At 37.5% G+C, this 18480-nt stretch overlaps 1 protein-coding gene and 1 long non-coding RNA gene across 2 annotated transcripts in view; one reads left to right on the top strand and one right to left on the bottom strand.

Moving 5' to 3' along the window:
• LOC307164096 overlaps nt 1-18480 on the bottom strand; it is a 249343-nt gene that overhangs the window by 97065 nt on the left and 133798 nt on the right. The gene's annotated exons all lie outside the window — the stretch shown is intronic.
• LOC307162083 (interferon-induced very large GTPase 1-like) lies at nt 7473-15870 on the top strand. Its single transcript, XM_079877153.1, has 4 exons — nt 7473-7559; nt 7696-8301; nt 9476-9543; nt 10659-15870. Exons 1-4 carry the CDS (start codon nt 7514-7516, stop codon nt 15414-15416), a joined length of 5478 nt encoding a protein of 1825 aa, XP_079733279.1. The 5' UTR covers nt 7473-7513; the 3' UTR covers nt 15417-15870.

The raw sequence follows: 18480 nt of genomic DNA, 5'->3' as shown, positions 1-18480 counted from the left end.
AACTTGATGGGAAAATGTGCGGTCCTTCACGCAAATTCTGAACCAGGCGTACGCACAAAAACGGGTGAAATGAGAAATGGCGACACTGTCGGCAGATGGAAGAAACACGTGAAAGTGTGTGAAACTGTAGACCGTTGTGTAAAAGAAATGGCTGCCTCTCATAAATAACATGAAGACTTCACAAAGCAAGTCTTACAATTAACAGCCGACACGAACACCCGTTTGATCGATCTGCAGTGTAAAACAAACAAAATCAAATGAAGATTACAACAGAAATGCAAATTAACACATATTTGCAAATATGTTCTGCAATAATATTGGCATGTTATGCAATTCATCCTCATAACACATCTGTAGCTTGGCTGCAGATGCACAATGGCTGATCTTGCGCTTTTTTGCATCGACTTTGATGTCCGACCATTTCTTTTTTATTTCGGCCTTGGTCCGAGGTTGTGAGGCTGCAGCATTAACGACGTCTGCAACCTTTTGCCACTCAAGTGCCTTTTTGGCATTAGTAATGCCCACACTGTGCCCTCCAAACAACATTTTACTCCTCTTTTCCACCTCGCCAACGATAATTTCTACTTCACATTGAGTGAAGTTACGTTTCTTTGTTTTTCTCTCTGTGTTTGCCATGATTTCGCAATCGATGAATATTAACTTGTGGGCGTTTCACAGACTATTTATGGTCAACTATGGGCGTCACATGAAGCCGCAAAACTTGCGCTACATTTAGAATTGATTGTGATTTATTAAGGGAAAACTGCGTAGGATGAGCGTGCGCACGGTTTTATAAATCTGAATATTTCTGTGCGTACGCACGTCCTATATTTCATCCGTACGCCACTTCTGACGCAAATCCTAGATAACAATCGTTGACAGTAAAGTTTTATAAATGAGGCCCCTGACCTGTATATAATTTCATTTTCTCTCCAGTGAAATAATGACAGATAAAAATCCAGGTGATGCCCTGGTCAGGCTCCCTGGTGAAGACAAAAAGACCAGCACCAAGGTAAGCACAGACCGCAGTTCTAGTAACTCAATGCATAAAAAGATGATTTATGGTCAGACGGTTCAGCTGTTGATCAAAACAAACGTCAGAATGAGGAGGAAATGTGACCTTATTCTCCCCGCTCTGCACATTTTTTATGTCTCTTATTGGAGACTTGCATTGATAAAATCAGTGTGAATGGTTCATTCGCGAATATAACTGATTTGGTGCTCAAATTCAATCCAACGTCCTGAATCAGTCGTGTCACTGTTGTTGCTCATTTTCATGTTTCCTTCTGGTGCTGCTGATGTGTAAAACTTATTCACTCATAGAAAGAAAAAAATAATAATTAACTACTATTATCATTGTTGTTACTATGTAACCTTGCCCACTTAATGAGCTCACAGGTATGTATTGAAAAATTAACCAGCAGTCAAGATGAGTTTGATACTAAAGCAGTTTTTATTTAGAAAATCAAAATACATTTCAGTACTATGGACACATAAAAACACCTAATAAACAAAAGAACAAAATAATAATTAATAAATAACAGAATTCACCAACTATGTGAAAACCTTCACACTAGACCACTGGATTGGCCAGAAAAAACCCACGCATGCGCCCACTCAAGTGCAAACGCCTGGGAACCAACACACAAACATTTAAACTCAGCAATCACCATTCATTCACATGAAAACCATAATATGTGTAATTACATCCCAATAAACGCCTAGTCGAAAAGAGGGACACGACATATGCTGAGCACACTTAAAACACGATTCCCTGTGAGTTCAAAAACTCATTAAAACCCCATATTAAATAAACACAGTAGAATACAAGTCTCTAAAATAAACAGATGACAGTCCTACAGTAAAAACGCACACATTAGTACATTTCTAAAACAGAAACAATAAATAAAAGCTATTGATTCGGCTACTACCTTGTCTTAGTAGCTTGTGCTATCCACTGATATAATAATCTTTAGGGTACAACTGGGAAGGATGCTAAAATGAATTATTGTTGCACAAATTACATCAGGCAAAACTATTGGGACAATCAGGGCTTGACATTAACACCCGCCAACCCGCCAAATGCGGGTGGATTTTGCTCGTGGCGGGTAACATAGTCACTCCAACTAGCCACTTTGGCGGGTTGAATAATTGTAGTCTTTTCAAAAGGCATCTGAAATAAGTGTGACACTACAACACTACAACTCCCACGAGTATTAGGGCTGTCAATGAATTTTCTAAATTCGAATATATATTCGAATAGTTCTAAAAAAACAGAATTTCGAAGGTGAAAATGAATATTCGAATGTGGAAAAACGCCCGCGGTAGCAGAGGCGCGGCTGTCTGCTTTGAGAGTGGGCGCGCTGTCTGAGGGGTCTCAGGGACAGGTCATTTTATTTAACGTTAAACAAAAACATTACTAAAGTGTAGGCTACTGTACTGACTGAATAGATATTGCATGAATAAGGTAGGTTAGATACAGCAGTTTCATACACTGCAGGCTTCCACTGGTTTGATTATTTACCGTTTCATGTCAAAGAAAAGTTCCATGTTTACCACAGCACCGCTCGCTCGGAGCGTTCAATGTCGGTTCTATATACTGTAAAACTTCAATTAATGTTAATAATATTTGTTTCAATCACTGAATGAAGCTTGCTATATAAGAGTCGCGACCTTAAATTGCTTGCACAAAACTCTTGATCAGCACTCAACATTGTTGTTGTTCATTTAAACCGTTATGCGCAGAGAGCGTGACGCCTCATTCGCGCTGCAAGACCTCCAGACGCGCGTAAACGCGTCTTTGCCTTTACATTGACTTAACATTGAAATCACTCGCGCCAGACGTTCTATTCGCGTTTGTTGTGAACGCAGCATGAGCGTGAGGGCGAGAGAGAGTGCCTGCGAGTGCGAGTGAGCGAGCGAGCGAGAGTGAGGTCTGCGGTCTTGGCCATTAGTTGATTTACTTGTTTTTGTGTAGGTAATACGTTGTCAAATATGTTTCAATTTAAATAAACTACCTATACAAGTAGTTATGTCTCTTTGTATTAATTTGTCCTGTAATTGACGTAATGTGCGTCATTGACAAAATGCGCAACCAGATGTTTGAATAGTTCGAATATAGGCTATGCAGGGATGGATTACTGACCGGGCCTATGGGGCCAGTGCCCAGGGGCCCTTGACTACCAGAAGCCCGGGAAGTCGCAAAATAATACCATTTAGTCGAAGTCTGGAGCCCCGTTGTACAGTGGATCGCTATTGGCAAGTTGGGGCTATTTATAGAATGTGTTTAGCGGGCAACTCACGGGCACCTCGTTGGAGACCACTGCTATATACTATAACTTAACTATTCAAATATCATGTAAGCAAATTTAAAAGTGACTTTCTGTCAGTGCCTATTAGGGCGACTCTTCTTCCTCAGTTTTTTTTTTTTTTTACACATATAATGTGTTTGTTTTTTTTTTAGATGGGAACATTCGAACGTAATTTTTGAGCTATTTTGACAGCCCTAATGAGTATTACATGCACACAGTGTTGCCTTGCACTTGCGCGCTAGTGACCGACAACACAGAAACGAAGAGACAGCTGCCCTGCTGGAGTTACGTCGTATGCCGGTGGAGCTGTGTGGCGACATATAATACATAATACATAATACATGGTTTTATTTAAAAAAAGGAGCTTTACACAAAACCTTATCAGAGCTAATGATAATGACCTGTACTGTTATATTTATATAGTCTTGATTTGGGTGTGTACAGTGGTTTTACATTTAAAAGGGTTGTAAATCTTGTTCAAGTAAATTTTAGCACGCCATAGTCAACTTTTATCAGGTAATTTCACAACAACAAAAAATGTGGCTAGTAAAAATGCTGTGTGGCTAGCAGCGGTGGAATGTAACGAAGTAAAAATACTTTGTTACTTTACTTAAGTACATTTTTCACGTATGTTTACTTTACTTAAGTAGAATCATTAGTGCATACTTTTGACTTTTACTTTGTTACTTTTTGCAGCAATTATTATACTTTCTACTCCACTACATTTCAACAACGTTTCGTTACATTTTCGTTACATTTTGTGATCAGTTTTTCCCCTTGCCAAAACAGGGAAAAAAATCTCCATGTTTTTGGTGCTGACGCGTTCATGTAACATGTAACTGGGGCGCTGCCAATAAAGCACCTAAAAGCTGTCACAAAGAACCGGCAAAAGTAATGATTTTTGATAACGATATTTGCAGTGAATGCGCCAGAGAGAAATGCACATTTCATACGGATTACATGCAGAGAGCAGTCTGTTTTCTTTCATTTTGAATTGTTCTGTTTAAAAGTACACATTTCAAGCTTTCTATATATATATACGTCTCAGGTCTGTGAGGCAAGTACAGACCTGAGTTTCGGTTCATGAGTTTCACCAGTTCACGCGCCCGCGCCTCCGTGTCCTGGTCTATTTTCTGCTATATTTACTTATTTATTAAATCCAGGCAATTGGTTGATGAAACGTTGATTAAAATTAAGATACAATTAATACGAAATGACATTTACTTTAAAGAAGGGCTTTTGAGGTCTCTGTGAACGTTTTAAAGCAGTATTTTAGTGCCGCTTTCAGAGCGCTCACGTCCGTAACATTGTTTTTTCCTCATAAATGTGAACACAAAAATTAAAATGAATATTTTATGTTCTGTGGACAGCCAACCCTTCTTCATCCGGTGGGTATATTACTTTTGGTTTGCGCAGTGAAATTCACAGAATTACTAAAAAATATTTTGCCACCTAAAAGTTAAAGATTTTTTTGTGTGTCATGTCCGTTACGGATTTATATTTCCCTCATATTAAATATAAAACGCATGTGTCTGTAGACTAGTATTTTTCTAATGTCTGGACTTCTTTATTAAGGGAGTATGGGGAGTAGGCTATGGATATATAAACAGTTTCAATTGGTATTTGAGAATTTACATTTCAAGTTTTACATTTCAAATTTTTACTGCAATTTGTCACGTCCATAACGCTGGGATTGCCCAATTTTAAAGAATTTATCCAGGTCTACGTATTGTATAATGTTAACTTCAAATAAGGGGTGTGTCGCGATTCTGCCTTCTCACACTCAGGTTCGTGGATCCGAGTGTCGCGATTTCGGTTTCATATTGCATATTGTTACAACCCTAACTATTACAATATAGACATTAAGAGAATAAATTGTTATGAAAGTACTTTTACTTTTAATACTTAAAGTACATTTAAAATCAGGTACTTTTTACTTTTTACTTAAGTAGGGTTTTCATTGTGGTACTTTTACTTTTACTAAAGTAAATATGTCTCTGGTTATTTGTACTTTTACTTAAGTACTGAGATTCAGTACTTCCTCCACCACTGGTGGCTAGTAACTTTGTGAGCAAAAAAGTTAATGTCAAGCCCTGGGGACAATAATTGAGTTCAGGTGTTCCAATCACTTCCACGGCCACAGTTGTATAAAATCAAGCACTAGGCATGCAGACGCTTCTACAAACATCTGTGAAAGAATGGGTCGCTCTCAGGAGCTCAGTGAAAAAAAGAATATAATGCTTGTAAATACACAAATAACAGTTACAGTTTACTAATTTTTCCTGTCTTATGATACATCATATTAATACAATTAACACATTAATTACAGTACTTTATATAATTTATTACATTATTGCCATATACAGTAATACAAATATTTATATAATATATTATTACATACCATAATAAACAGGGGTGCACATACTGTAACTGGTTTTGGCCTGAGTCTCAAAGGAGCACCTGGAGATGCTTGGTACTCACACTTTACACGACACACTTCTCCTACAAGCTGTCATCATCACTTTCCTCCTGACTGCTCTCCTCACTATCTTCCTTTCTCTCGAACATGGTAGATGATGATGTAGGCCTGCTTCTTTCTCCCTGGTTAAGCCTGCGATTTGCTGTTTGCATCCACAAGTCAACAGCTGGCTCTGAGTCAGAAGTCTCAGAGGATCTGACAGGCAGGATTTGTACTTGTTTTTGATTATATTGAGACATGAAAATCCCCTCTCGCATGCAGCACTACTCAGTGACAGTGTGAGTGACAACACAAGGACTTTCTAAATGTTGGTGTAGATATCTGGATTGCTTCATGAAGTCATTCGAGGAAAGAGCCCGACGTTTTCCTGCTTGCTTCAAACACATCCATTCTCTTACTGTGGAGTCTCTGTCAACACACAAGCAGGCTTCATTTTTCTGCATTATGTTATCAAGTGTTGTGTTGCCAGATCTGTGCAAGTCTTGCATTTTATGTGCCCAAGTTGAAGGATCAAAAACTAAAAAGGTATCACATGACTTGAGATTCATAACTGCTTTCGAACTCCTAAATAAGACCTCTCGAAACATCAGTCTTTTCCTTGTCTCTGTTCTGCACTTGCCTTCATTGTCAAGCAGAAGTGTCAGCTGTCCAATAGCATCCATGAGCTCATCTTTGCGTTCACCAATAGTCAAATTCTTTTGCTTGAACCTGAGGGAGGTGAATTGCAAAATGTTTCCAGTGTCCAGCATGTTGGCCAAGAATCACTGAAAACGATCTGCACAGATGTGTTTCAGGTTACTGTCAGCACTTGCAGCCACTTGAATCTGAATAAAAGCCTTTATTTTTACCACACATGCGCATCTGCGAACCAGTTATGTGCACTCCTAAAAATAAAGCATAAAAAAAAACTAAATATAAACCATTCACATATATAGTTTCATATTTCCATGCATAACATACCCAAATGAAATTAAACAATGAATCCACTTAGCACCATGTCGTGTAGGCCGCACCACACAGCACAAAGCATTAAAACTAAATATTTGTCTCTATGATATTCTACCTACAATACGCATTCTATTAACAATCAACTAGATCTATTTTGTGCTTAACAAAACTAATTTAACAACATACCTGTAACAAGGAGAAATCATCAGTGCATCAATGGGGCGACAGCAAAAGTAAAAAAAAGTAAAAACAAATCAATGAACTCACAATAGTTTAAATAGCATTTAAATGAATAGTTAACTGCAAAATATGTTGTCATTTACTCACCCTCATGTCGTTGCAAACCAGTATGACTTACTTTCTTCTGTGGAACACAAAAGGAGATACAATGAAAGTCTATGGGGTCCAATGTTGTTTGGACATGTTTCCAACCTTTTTAAAAAAATATATATATATTTTTTTAAATTCCACAGAAGTAAGTAAGTCATACAGTATTCGGAGAGAGTGAATGATGAACATGTCCATCCCTTTATGGCCACAGTCCACACCCATCTTTGCTGTCTCCAGATCCCCAGAAACTTTTTTGTATCTACACCACAAAGAATCTGTGCCGTTCTGAGGGCTTAAAGGGTTTGCCTAATGAAGTAGCCACTGAGTGTATAGCCACTTAGATCATGATACAATCATTAATCAAGTAGATATCAATATTTGTTTTAATCTTTCTGAACAGCCAATAGAAGAGAAGAACAACTCCAAACCTGTTGGCCATGCAGACATGATCAAGACTCATGTACCATCTCACTCATCACACAGTGACATAGGTAGGAAAACACAATATTCACTGCACCTAAACATTAATGAGAAGAATCATTAAATTATCAGTTTTGTTCTTATATTCTATGAATTCAGTTTGAATTCTCATGATTTTGAGAAAAAGTTCTTTGGTGTTTATTCTAGATCCCAATCTGTCTATTGTGTTATTTGGAAACTCTTCATCAGTCCAGTTTGGACATGGAAACATTGTACTAGGAGAACAAAAAACAAATATTGAAAATGCTGAAATATCCAAGATTGTTGCTGTACAGCAGAAGATATCAGAACGTCACATCTCTGTGATCAACATGATTGACTTACATGAGGCTGAACTTTACCTGGATTCTGTGGATCATCACATTGATCAACTAGTGCATGGAAATGAAATCAGCGCCTTCATCTTTGTTGTGCGACTGGGCCAGTTAACAGATGCTGATAAGATGGGTCTGGAATGGCTTCAGAGAGTGTTTGGGGACAGAGTTCTTCAGTTCGTGATGATTCTCTTCACCTATGAGAGAGAAGAAGAGTGTGACTCTATAATTGATGATCTGAAGAAAAACCCTGTTCTTGAGCAGCTGCTGGAGAAATGTGGAGGAAGATATCACATCTGCAACAAGATGATGAACAACCAGTCAGAGATGAGAGACCTGATGAAGAAGATTGAGCATCTGTTTAATGAGAACAACCAGCAGCGCTATACTGGAGAAAGACGAGAGACAGAAGAGCCACAAAAGAGTGAATGTGAAAGTGGTAAGAAAAACAGATTCTTCATTCTTATTTTCCATGATTAGACCAGTTTTTAATCAAACATTCTGGTCTAAGATTGACTAATTATGATATTATAGACACATGTGGATAGAAAGGCCTTCATAATATATCAGTGAGAAATGTTATATGGTTAAATACCCTGTTTAGAAACTACTAACTACGATTCTGATGTAAGATTCTGACTAATTATGAACAAATCTGTTGGTAAAGCTTGTTGATAGAGACCATGTTGATAAATTGATTCAAGAAATCTCAATTAGATGAATATCCTCAGTTTAGATTAAAATTAGCAAAACGTAAGATCATAATTATTATAGGTAAACATAACAAAGAGTAAGTAACATATACTTGCCTCTAGTGGTGAAACATGGTAATTATTATTTTTCTTTTTCAAAAACCCCTCCATACTCTAAAGAGGAGTAATCACATTATTTATAATTAAGACAAACACCTATTGCACATAAAAAACAGTAACTTATTCAATTGTTTTATTATTATAATATACTGAAGCAGTAGTTATAAATGAGCAATATCACACAAGCCGTGTGATATTATCAACCATGCTCATATCCTTGCCAAAAAAAAAAAAAAAAAAACTACAACCAGCCTAAACTGGTCTCCCAGCCTCGCCAAGCTGGTGTTCAGCTGGTCAAATTTTCAAATAAAAATCTATCTTTATTATTTATTTGTTTATAAAACAAAATGCATATTTGAAGTTTAAACAACTACATTCTTGCCTAAAAAAACTCTTAAAACTACACAACACCAGTAGAATTTGTAATATTATAGTGAGTTTGGTCCACTACCATGATGCTAACTGTGAGAAGTGCTGCAAGCGGAGTGAGACAAATGATGAAATGGTTTCTGTGGCAATACTGGGAGAATATCATATGGCTGGAAAGAATTCTCAGAATTGAGAACCAGAATTAACTATTGTATAAATAAACATATTATTCTGAGAGACGTCAAAATAAATTCCACTCACTTTATATCACAAACTCTTAATAAAAGCTTAAGAATAAATATAGTAAACCTAGGTAAGTAGAACTAGACATTGTACTGCACCTAGCCACATCTAATGAATGTATGACAGATAATAACTGTTATAAAATAGAAAAATATTCTTGTTAATTATTTATTTCTCATGTTTCAAAAGATGAAGCTCCAATCATTAGAGGAAGCAGTGGGTCCACCACACCAACAGAGACAGAAGAACAACACATGGTAAGTGTTGCTTAATGTGGTATAATAGTAAATCACACAACAAGGAATAATACTAGGAGATAGGTTTTAATAGCGAATACTCAGAAACAGGAGAAACTCAGGAGAAACAGGGATTAAATAATCAGGAGAATTAACAAAGTGTTTAACAGAACAGTTGAACATGATGACTAATTAGTCACAGTAGGGAAATTAGGTCACAGGGAGAACCAAAAACAAAGAAACACAGCATACACGTTACAGTAAGAGGTGTGCACATTTTTGATTAGCATTTGTTTCTTGATATTACAATACGTTGAATCATTTGTTTTCAAGGTATAACCGAGTGATACCCAAAGGTCACACTTGATATCAAATATGCCACCAGGGTTTTATACCCACGGAAATAACTTAACTCAGGCTGGGTTACCCAGCGAAATACTGTACAGTAAGTTCAATATCCAGTGCATGAACAAAGAACAGAGACGTGACCTTCACGTTCAACACTTTGTTAATGACGAGTAATGAAACCTCTGAATAGACAATCCACACATACCTCGCTATGGCGCTTCAGGGTCACAACACCAGAAGGAGTTGGAAAAGGTAAAAATGCAGGAAGTTATGCAATCTACCAACCTTTGTGCTATTTATAGGGCAAAATAAATGCATACGCATGGTGTAATGTATAATTGCAGAAGAGATATTGAATTATTGAAACAAGTTATTTTATTGAGCCTGGAGTCAATAGTTCTGCTAATGCCATCTCAGATGTTTCAGTTTTGGGGTGTACTAACCATTTTGTTATTGCACAACATCTAGAGTCTTCAGAAAAGAAAAGTCCCAAAACATATGCACATAAATATTATGGTATAGATATATTTGACCAAAAATGTCAAACACTGAAAAATTAAATTCTGGTGGAAATTCTGATTGTTACTAAACCATACATCCCATACAACTATATCATTCAAAAAATAATGCAAAATGCAATTAGCCAAAAAATATATCATGCATTAACAATTTGGTAAGTGTTCACCATAGGGATCAAAAGTTACAGCTGTTTAAATTGACGAACAATAGTGATGAGCCAGAGCTTGCACATAAACTCACACAAAAATGATGTGCATTTTTTTCCACAGGGAACTACAGAAAAGCTTAGAACAGACAGAAAGAAACAAGATCAACATACAGAAAAAGAAATGCTTACAGGCTCAAAAACACTCTTTGACAGACTTCATCTTGAAGGCAGGCATGATCATAATCTGAAAGCTGCAGATGTTCTTCGGATTACTGCACATTCATTACAGTCCCATGAGTCTTGTGCTGAAGAGGAGCTGATTCAGACTTTCACACAACAACTACTGATGATGGACTACAGAGCAAGATATATTAAAACTAAACAGATTAATGAACAGGATGACACACAACAAAAAGACAAAGACTCATCTGAAGATGAGTTTGATATTTTTGGTGAAATGTCTTTGTCTAATGAAGGAGACAGTCAATCTGAACTCATTCACCCGATGGATGTTCAGATGGCCGTATTTCACTGTGCTGATGGTCTTCTGAAGCAGCTGATGGTCACTAAACTGTCCCAGTGTCAGTACGCTCTGCCTCTGCTTGTTCCTGATCCATTCACACAACAGATTGAGTTTCCTCTCTGGACATTCAGACAAATCAACAAGAGCTGGAAGAAGAGAGACACCAACAATGAAACCATCAGTCAAACCAAGCCGATCTACAAGGCAGAAACTCCAATGGTGTTTTTCTTCAGGTTTGGCTCCGTGTCTTCATCCAAGTCTCAGCTGATGAACAGTCTGATCAATAGGAAACATGACACGTTCTTCCACAGGAACTGCCCAGGCAGCAGCAGATCCAGAGTCCTGATGGATGGAGTGGTGGAGATCGCCTGGTTCTGCCCCTCTGGGAAAGACACAGATAAATTCAGTGACTGTGTTGCGTTCTGTAATCTACACGGTGATGCAGGAGACCATGAGAAACAGGTGCAGATCCTCTCTGAAATGGCCTCAGTCAATGTTGTTATTCTTCCACAACTGGACAAAAATGACAAACATGCTGCAAAGATACAAATATTGTCCAAGAACAGAAAGCCACTCATTTGTCTTCTTACTGAGGATGTGTCAATCATCACTGAGATGCGGAGAGGAAAATACAAGATTGGTTTGAAAGACAGAAATCAGTCAGATGTATCTGAAGAACTCAGAAGAGCGATAAATGATTGTCTCTCAGATTCATCTTCCACTTTCAGACTTGAAGATGTGTCCAAACACTCAGACATCAGAGTAGATGAGGAATATGATGAAGACTGCAGGAGAGGAAGAGAAGCAGCACAGCAGATGATGAGTTTACTGAAGAAGAAAGATCTGACACAAATCAAAGAATCAATTCTGCCTCATCAGGGGAAACTGTGGCATCAGTGGAGTAAGAAGAACAAAGAACTACATCGACCGCAAGGAGAAGAGATAGAAATGGACATCAGAAGGACACAAACAGAGATGAAGATAATCCGTGAACAGCAGCATAAATCTGACATCAGTGAGTTTATGAAGCTCTTCATAAGACAAATGAACTCACATGATAAACATAAGATGTTTTTCATTAAATGGCTTGGAATCCTTCTGGGTGAATATACATCAGCTGACCTTTCTCTTCTACATCACAAATATGATGAAAAGTGGTCAACAGTCTTAAAACTGAAAAAGAAACATGATAAATCTGAACAACTCAAAGCTGAACAAACTGAACTTGAGAGAATATCTGAGGATCTTCAAGCTGCAGCCTTTGGTTTGGAGCACATCATGAGGGAGATCAGTCAGATCTATGAATCATGTTCATCTGTGAAGAAGCAAAAGAAAGACCTGCAGGTTCACTTCTCTTCTCTCCCAAGTCTTGCAGCAGAGATGATGATCTCTGGATTTCCACTGGAGCTGATGGATGGAGATGCTGGGCATGTTCCTGTGATCTGGATCTCTGCTGTTCTAGATCAACTCATCCAGAAACTGGGACACCAGAGAGTCTTTGTGCTGTCAGTTTTAGGGATTCAGAGCTCTGGGAAATCCACCATGCTGAACGCCATGTTTGGGCTCCAGTTTGCCGTCAGTGCTGGAAGATGCACCAGAGGAGCTTTCATGCAGCTGGTCAGAGTCTCAGACGAGATGAAACCACAGATGAACTTTGACTATATTCTGGTCGTTGATACTGAGGGTCTATGTGCTCTAGAACTGGCTGGAAGATCAACAAGAGATCATGATAATGAATTGGCCACATTTGTTGTTGGTCTTGGAAATCTGACATTGATCAACATCTTTGGAGAAAACCCATCTGAGATGCAGGATGTTCTTCAGATTGTTGTTCAGGCCTTCCTGAGAATGAAGAAGGTCAGACTGAATCCCAGCTGTGTGTTTGTGCATCAGAACGTTTCAGACGTCACAGCTGGAGAGAAGAACATGGAGGGAAGGAGACGACTGCAGGAGAAACTGGATGAGATGACAAAACTCGCTGCTAAAGAGGAAGTCTGTGATGAAGAATGTTTCAGTGATGTCATTGGATTTGATGTTCAGAAAGATGTGAAGTATTTTGCTCAGTTCTGGGAGGGAAGCCCACCAATGGCACCACCAAACCCAAACTACTGTGACAACATTCAAGAACTAAAGAAAACTATTATGTCTCATGCCTCAAACTCACATGGAATGATGCTGATAGACCTAAAAGATCGTGTTAAAGATCTCTGGGAGGCTTTACTGAATGAACGATTCGTCTTCAGCTTCAGAAATTCTCTGGAGATTTCAGCCTACAGGAGACTGGAGACCGAATACAGTAAGTGGTCCTGGAGTCTTCGCAGTGCCATGCTGGAAACTGAGAACAAACTACATAACAAAATAGAAAATGAGGCAATTCATGAGGTTGAGGAAACTGATCTTCAAAGAGAAATGAAGACGACAAGTGAAGAAGTGAAAAAATCAATGTCAGAATTCTTTGAGAAAGACAAAGACAAAGATATATTGATTCAGTGGAAAACGTCATTTGAAAACAAAATCAAAGAGCTTCAGGAAAACATTGTGAGAGAAACAAAGAGGAAATTAAACGAGATTCTTCAGCAGCGAGACCTGAAGAAAAAGATTGATGCTCAGAGGACACATCATGAAAACACTCTCTATGAAAAGAGCAAAGATCTTGCCATAAAACTCAAATATAAAGCAAATGATAAAGAAATGCTGAAGAAAGAGTTTAATTTGTTTTGGGAACAGTGGATGAAAACAATCATCACAGACAATCCTCCAATCAGAGACATTGACATAATGAGAGATGTGAGAGAGATCCTCAGTAACATCTATCAAAGTGCTCCTGTAGATCACCTGGGGGAGAGCAGGGATAGTTTCTCTTTGCAGAGTTATTCAGATTATGTTCAGTTAAAAAAATCCCGTGTATTTAAAAAAACTTTGGGAAGAGCCTACAAATCAGCTAAAAAGACACTTGGTAACATTTTATCTCAAGAGGATGAATCCCAAATAAGATCATTAATCACAGATGTTGATCTGCAGACAGACAGAATGATTCAGTCGTTTAACATTTCAAAGATGGGCTACAACATCAGTTACATCCAACAGCTCACACGTTACATCAAGGCAAGAGTAAAAGAACACCAGAAAGGACCAGTGAAATATGTGTTCAAGAATGAATTCTTTATGGATTTGGTTATTTCCATCGGTAAGAGAGCAAATGAGATGATCACTGATCAACACAGAAAGTTCAGAGAAGCGAATAATCCTCAAATATATATTGAAAAGAAGAGAGAAGAGTACTATAGTATTTTCCAGAAATACTGTCATGAATCAAGATCAGCTGCCATTTTTGGTGAGATCATCTGTCAGAAAATTAAAGAGCCCATTGAGCAGAGCGTCTACAAGAAGACTGCTAGAGATCTGGCAGATGAAATGAGATCAAATTGTCCGTCACTGAAAGGAAACAGATCAAATATGGAAAAACACATCCTAAAGAAACTGGCTGAAAAAGAAAATTATCACAAATACATGAACTACATTCATAAACCCAGAGATCACTTCAAGAGATTCATCAGACATGAAGTTAGACGGTACATCACTGATAATTTCAGTGTCAGTGTTTTACCCAAGATGGAGGAGAACATTAAACTCCTGCAGCAGAAGATCATGGAAGCTGCACATGAATCTACTGAACATGTTGAAGAGAACAGAGGAGATGTTGGTCTGTGGTTGAAGAGTTTCACACAGAAGCTCTCAGATGAGCTGATCTTCTCTGAAAAAGACCTCAGTGGAGTCAAACATGATGATGTTGATGATTTCAGCCTCCTAGAAGATGTGATAAAAAAAGAACTTACTGCTATAATATCTGACATCAGTAAAGATTTTAACTCAAATGCATTTGATGAAAAACTGGACCTCAAGTTCAGGCCAGAAGAGCTTCTGATTTATCACTTACGTCAGTGTTGTTGGGTTCAGTGTCCGTTCTGTAAAGCCATCTGCACCAACACCATAGAAGACCATGATGAAGATCACAGTGTTCCTTTCCACAGAGTGAATGGAATTAATGGATGGTTTTACACAACATCACAGAAACTCTGTGCTAATATTTGCACAAATTTAGTGACAAGTGATCAACGTTTTCGTGCATTTGATGAGTGGTTTCCATACAAATATTACAGAAGAGCAGGAGGAGATTATGCAGACTGGAGCATCAGCCCTGATCTCTCTGAACTGAACTACTGGAAGTGGTTTGTGTGCAGATTCCAGAAAGATCTGGAAAAACGCTACAGAAAAACATTTAAGTGTGAGATTCCAGACGAATGGAAAAAGCTCACAAAAGAGGATGCTATTGAGAGCTTGGATAAATACCTTTAAAATATATGAAATAATAGAGCAAAATAGCACATTTTAAGACACTTATTTACAAAACACAATATAAACATGCAGTTCCAAGGAAAAATATGAATATATGAAGCACAAGTTGAACTTTACTAAACAAACTTTAACACTCAACATTAACATCTTTTGTGAAGTAATGCGAAGAGTCTGAGCTGTAGTAGATTTCACTTGTACATGTTTAATCGCACTGGAATTAAAATATATTTATAAAATTATAATTAACATTTTAATGATTTAACTATAAAACATTTTAATATTGACTGCACCATATCTAATAATCTTTTAATAATTTCCTGCTAAACGTGATTGATCTGAAGTGTTTCCATATTACAACTGAATGGAATATTTGAAGGACATGGCCTGTTGTTGATTGTTGCTTGATTGTATGATTATCATTTGCATTTACATTTTCTTAATAAAGGCTTCTCCAACATTCAGCCAGAATCCAAAGTTCTTTTCCATTCAATAACAATACATTTGAATTTATTCATTGAAAAAATAAATTTAGATTAATATAGTCATGGGTCTGAATCTCAAAAACAGATGTGAGAGGGGCTATTTGGCAGAGGTGGAAAGAGTACTGAAAATTTGTACTCAAGTACAAGTACCGTTACATTGCTGAAATAATACTCAATTACAAGTACTGTAAAAGTATTGGTGTCAAAAAAGTACTTAAGTAAAAGTACAAATTACTTCTCTCAAAAACTACTCGGAGTACTAGTTACTAGTTACTTTTTAGCTGGTGATAGTTAATGTATTACCAATAAATATTCAACCAAATCATAGATTTATGTAGAAAATAGCTACTTTTAACACGTTTTTACCTTATTGTCGAAGGACATTAATTAGTGGTCATGTTACTGGAATTTGACACCATGAAATATGTCAGAATTCAGTTGGCCTAGCCTATAATTTTTAAAACCATCGGGAAAACTACCACATACTAAATATTTTAATATCTACATTTTTGTCCATCCATTTTGTCAAGGCAATCATTATTTTCAAGCATCGAAAACAACACTCATTGTAACAGTAATCTATTTGAATGGAAAATTTTAATTCAAGTCTTCTGAAGAGACACGTACACATTATACTGTGATATTTTTAGATATAGATATATTTAGGCTTTTGTTTACATATTTAAACATTGATAATCTAACTTAAATATTTACTCACTCAGTGTATTTGTCTTTACATAGGATAACGTTAACTGTTGCAAAAGCTCACACACAGCACAAGGAAGCTTGATTTCAAACTGAATTTAATTTGCAAAAAAGGCTAGATTTTTCATAACTTTTGACAACGTTTAATTCAAGAGCATGGAAAGATTGGAGCTGGACGTCATTTGAGTCTGCAGTGAGCACCACTTGGAGAGATTCGCGATTGCACATGATATGACACAGTCCGAGAGCGCACACTCAATATCCAAGTCCAGTTCATTCGTATTTGAGAGCTCGCGTCCAGTTTTCTGCGATTACATGAATGTGCCCTCGCGTTATAATATTGCACTCGTGACATTTGCCATTAAAATATGCCATAGAAACTTGCAGGTATTAATACAATTATGCGTAATAGGCCTACCTGCAATCCTGCGCTGAGAGGAGGCGGGTGTGTCAAACTCGCTGTCGTTGAGATGAGAGAATGAGAACGCGCAGCTGGTATTGTATCGGTGTATAGGCCAAAATGAGTATTGACAGATATTACAGTATTGATATGTATCAAAGTATAGATATTTTGACAATACTTCTATGTAGATTGTTGTTTCTCCAAACTTTCAGTCCAGCCATTAATCACTCTGAGCTCCCGATCGCCTCCGTCACTAAATGAACAGCTCTTCAAAACCTGCTGCGACAGCGGCGGCTTTAATTCAGTCCAAATATCAGGGGTTTTATTGGTCCGTTTACGATCGAATATTTTTATTGGCTACCGAAATGCCGGTCAAAGATTTGAATATCAATTCAAATTGTACTCAGTAACGAAGTGTGGTTTTACAAGTAGCGAAGTTGATTACTTAGTTTAATATGTAGGGGAGAGGCGGGACGATTGAAACGCGGGACGGATGAAACACTGAGATTTCCTTGAAAACCACTCACGTCATGTACGTCAAATTTCGTCAGCACGTAGGCTACAGCACGCAATGCCTAACATACCCGCGAAAACATTTCTTCTTTACGTCGTGTCGTTTTGGAGTTAAAGCCGCAAAGCTGTTTTTGAATGCGGTGAGTGAATTATTTCGTGCGGTACTTTTTTTTGGACTGACAAGTTGGATTTATTGTTTCATGTGCCATTGTAATGATAATACGGCAGGTGTATTAGTACTGCAACACACCCTTAAGTGGGCAATATCAGAGTTTTTTAGTTTAAGAGCAATAGAGGTTTAAATGACAGGATGCGCTGTCGGGACGGTTGAAACAGTGTTTCAACCGTCCCGACCGCGCGTCCTGCACGTTAAACCTGGTCATAGCCTATACTGTTCATAGATTCATATACTGTTTCTAGACTTGTGTTTCTTTTAATGCAAATTAATTTTCAATTACGCAACACATGCTATCTCTGTAATAATCATCAATTGTCCAATCTTCAATATTCAATAAATTTAATTTATCGTCTTCTGGTTGGCCTCGTTTTCTTCATAATAACAGGCTATTCAACTAGCAAACACTCAATATGACTCAAGGAAGAAATGTAAGAAAATTAATTGTAAACTGATTTGTCTGTCTTCGTCAAAATAGCCTATTAGAAAGATTACAAAATTATCGCCTATTGTTTATTGGGCGACAGGACAAAAATGGTTAATATGAACCTTTAAATGAAAATAAATTACAAAATATGTTTGTAACAATATGTACATAAGTTACTTGTCAGGTGTTGTTCACAAAAATAAGCATTAGATGAATAGTTGCCATTTAAACTGTTATGTTTCATCCGTCCCACCCCTGTGTTTCAACCGTCCCGCACTGGCGGGACGATTGAAACAAAGCACAACTCCCGTTCAAAGTCATATTTTACTTAAATCATTCTATATTTGTACCGAATAACA

Source organism: Squalius cephalus (assembly GCF_949319135.1).
Source record: "Squalius cephalus genome assembly, chromosome: 1".
In the NCBI taxonomy this organism is placed as follows: Eukaryota; Metazoa; Chordata; class Actinopteri; order Cypriniformes; family Leuciscidae; genus Squalius; species Squalius cephalus.
Note: the sequence above shows the minus strand (reverse complement) of the source record. Positions and strands in the feature narration are given on the sequence as shown.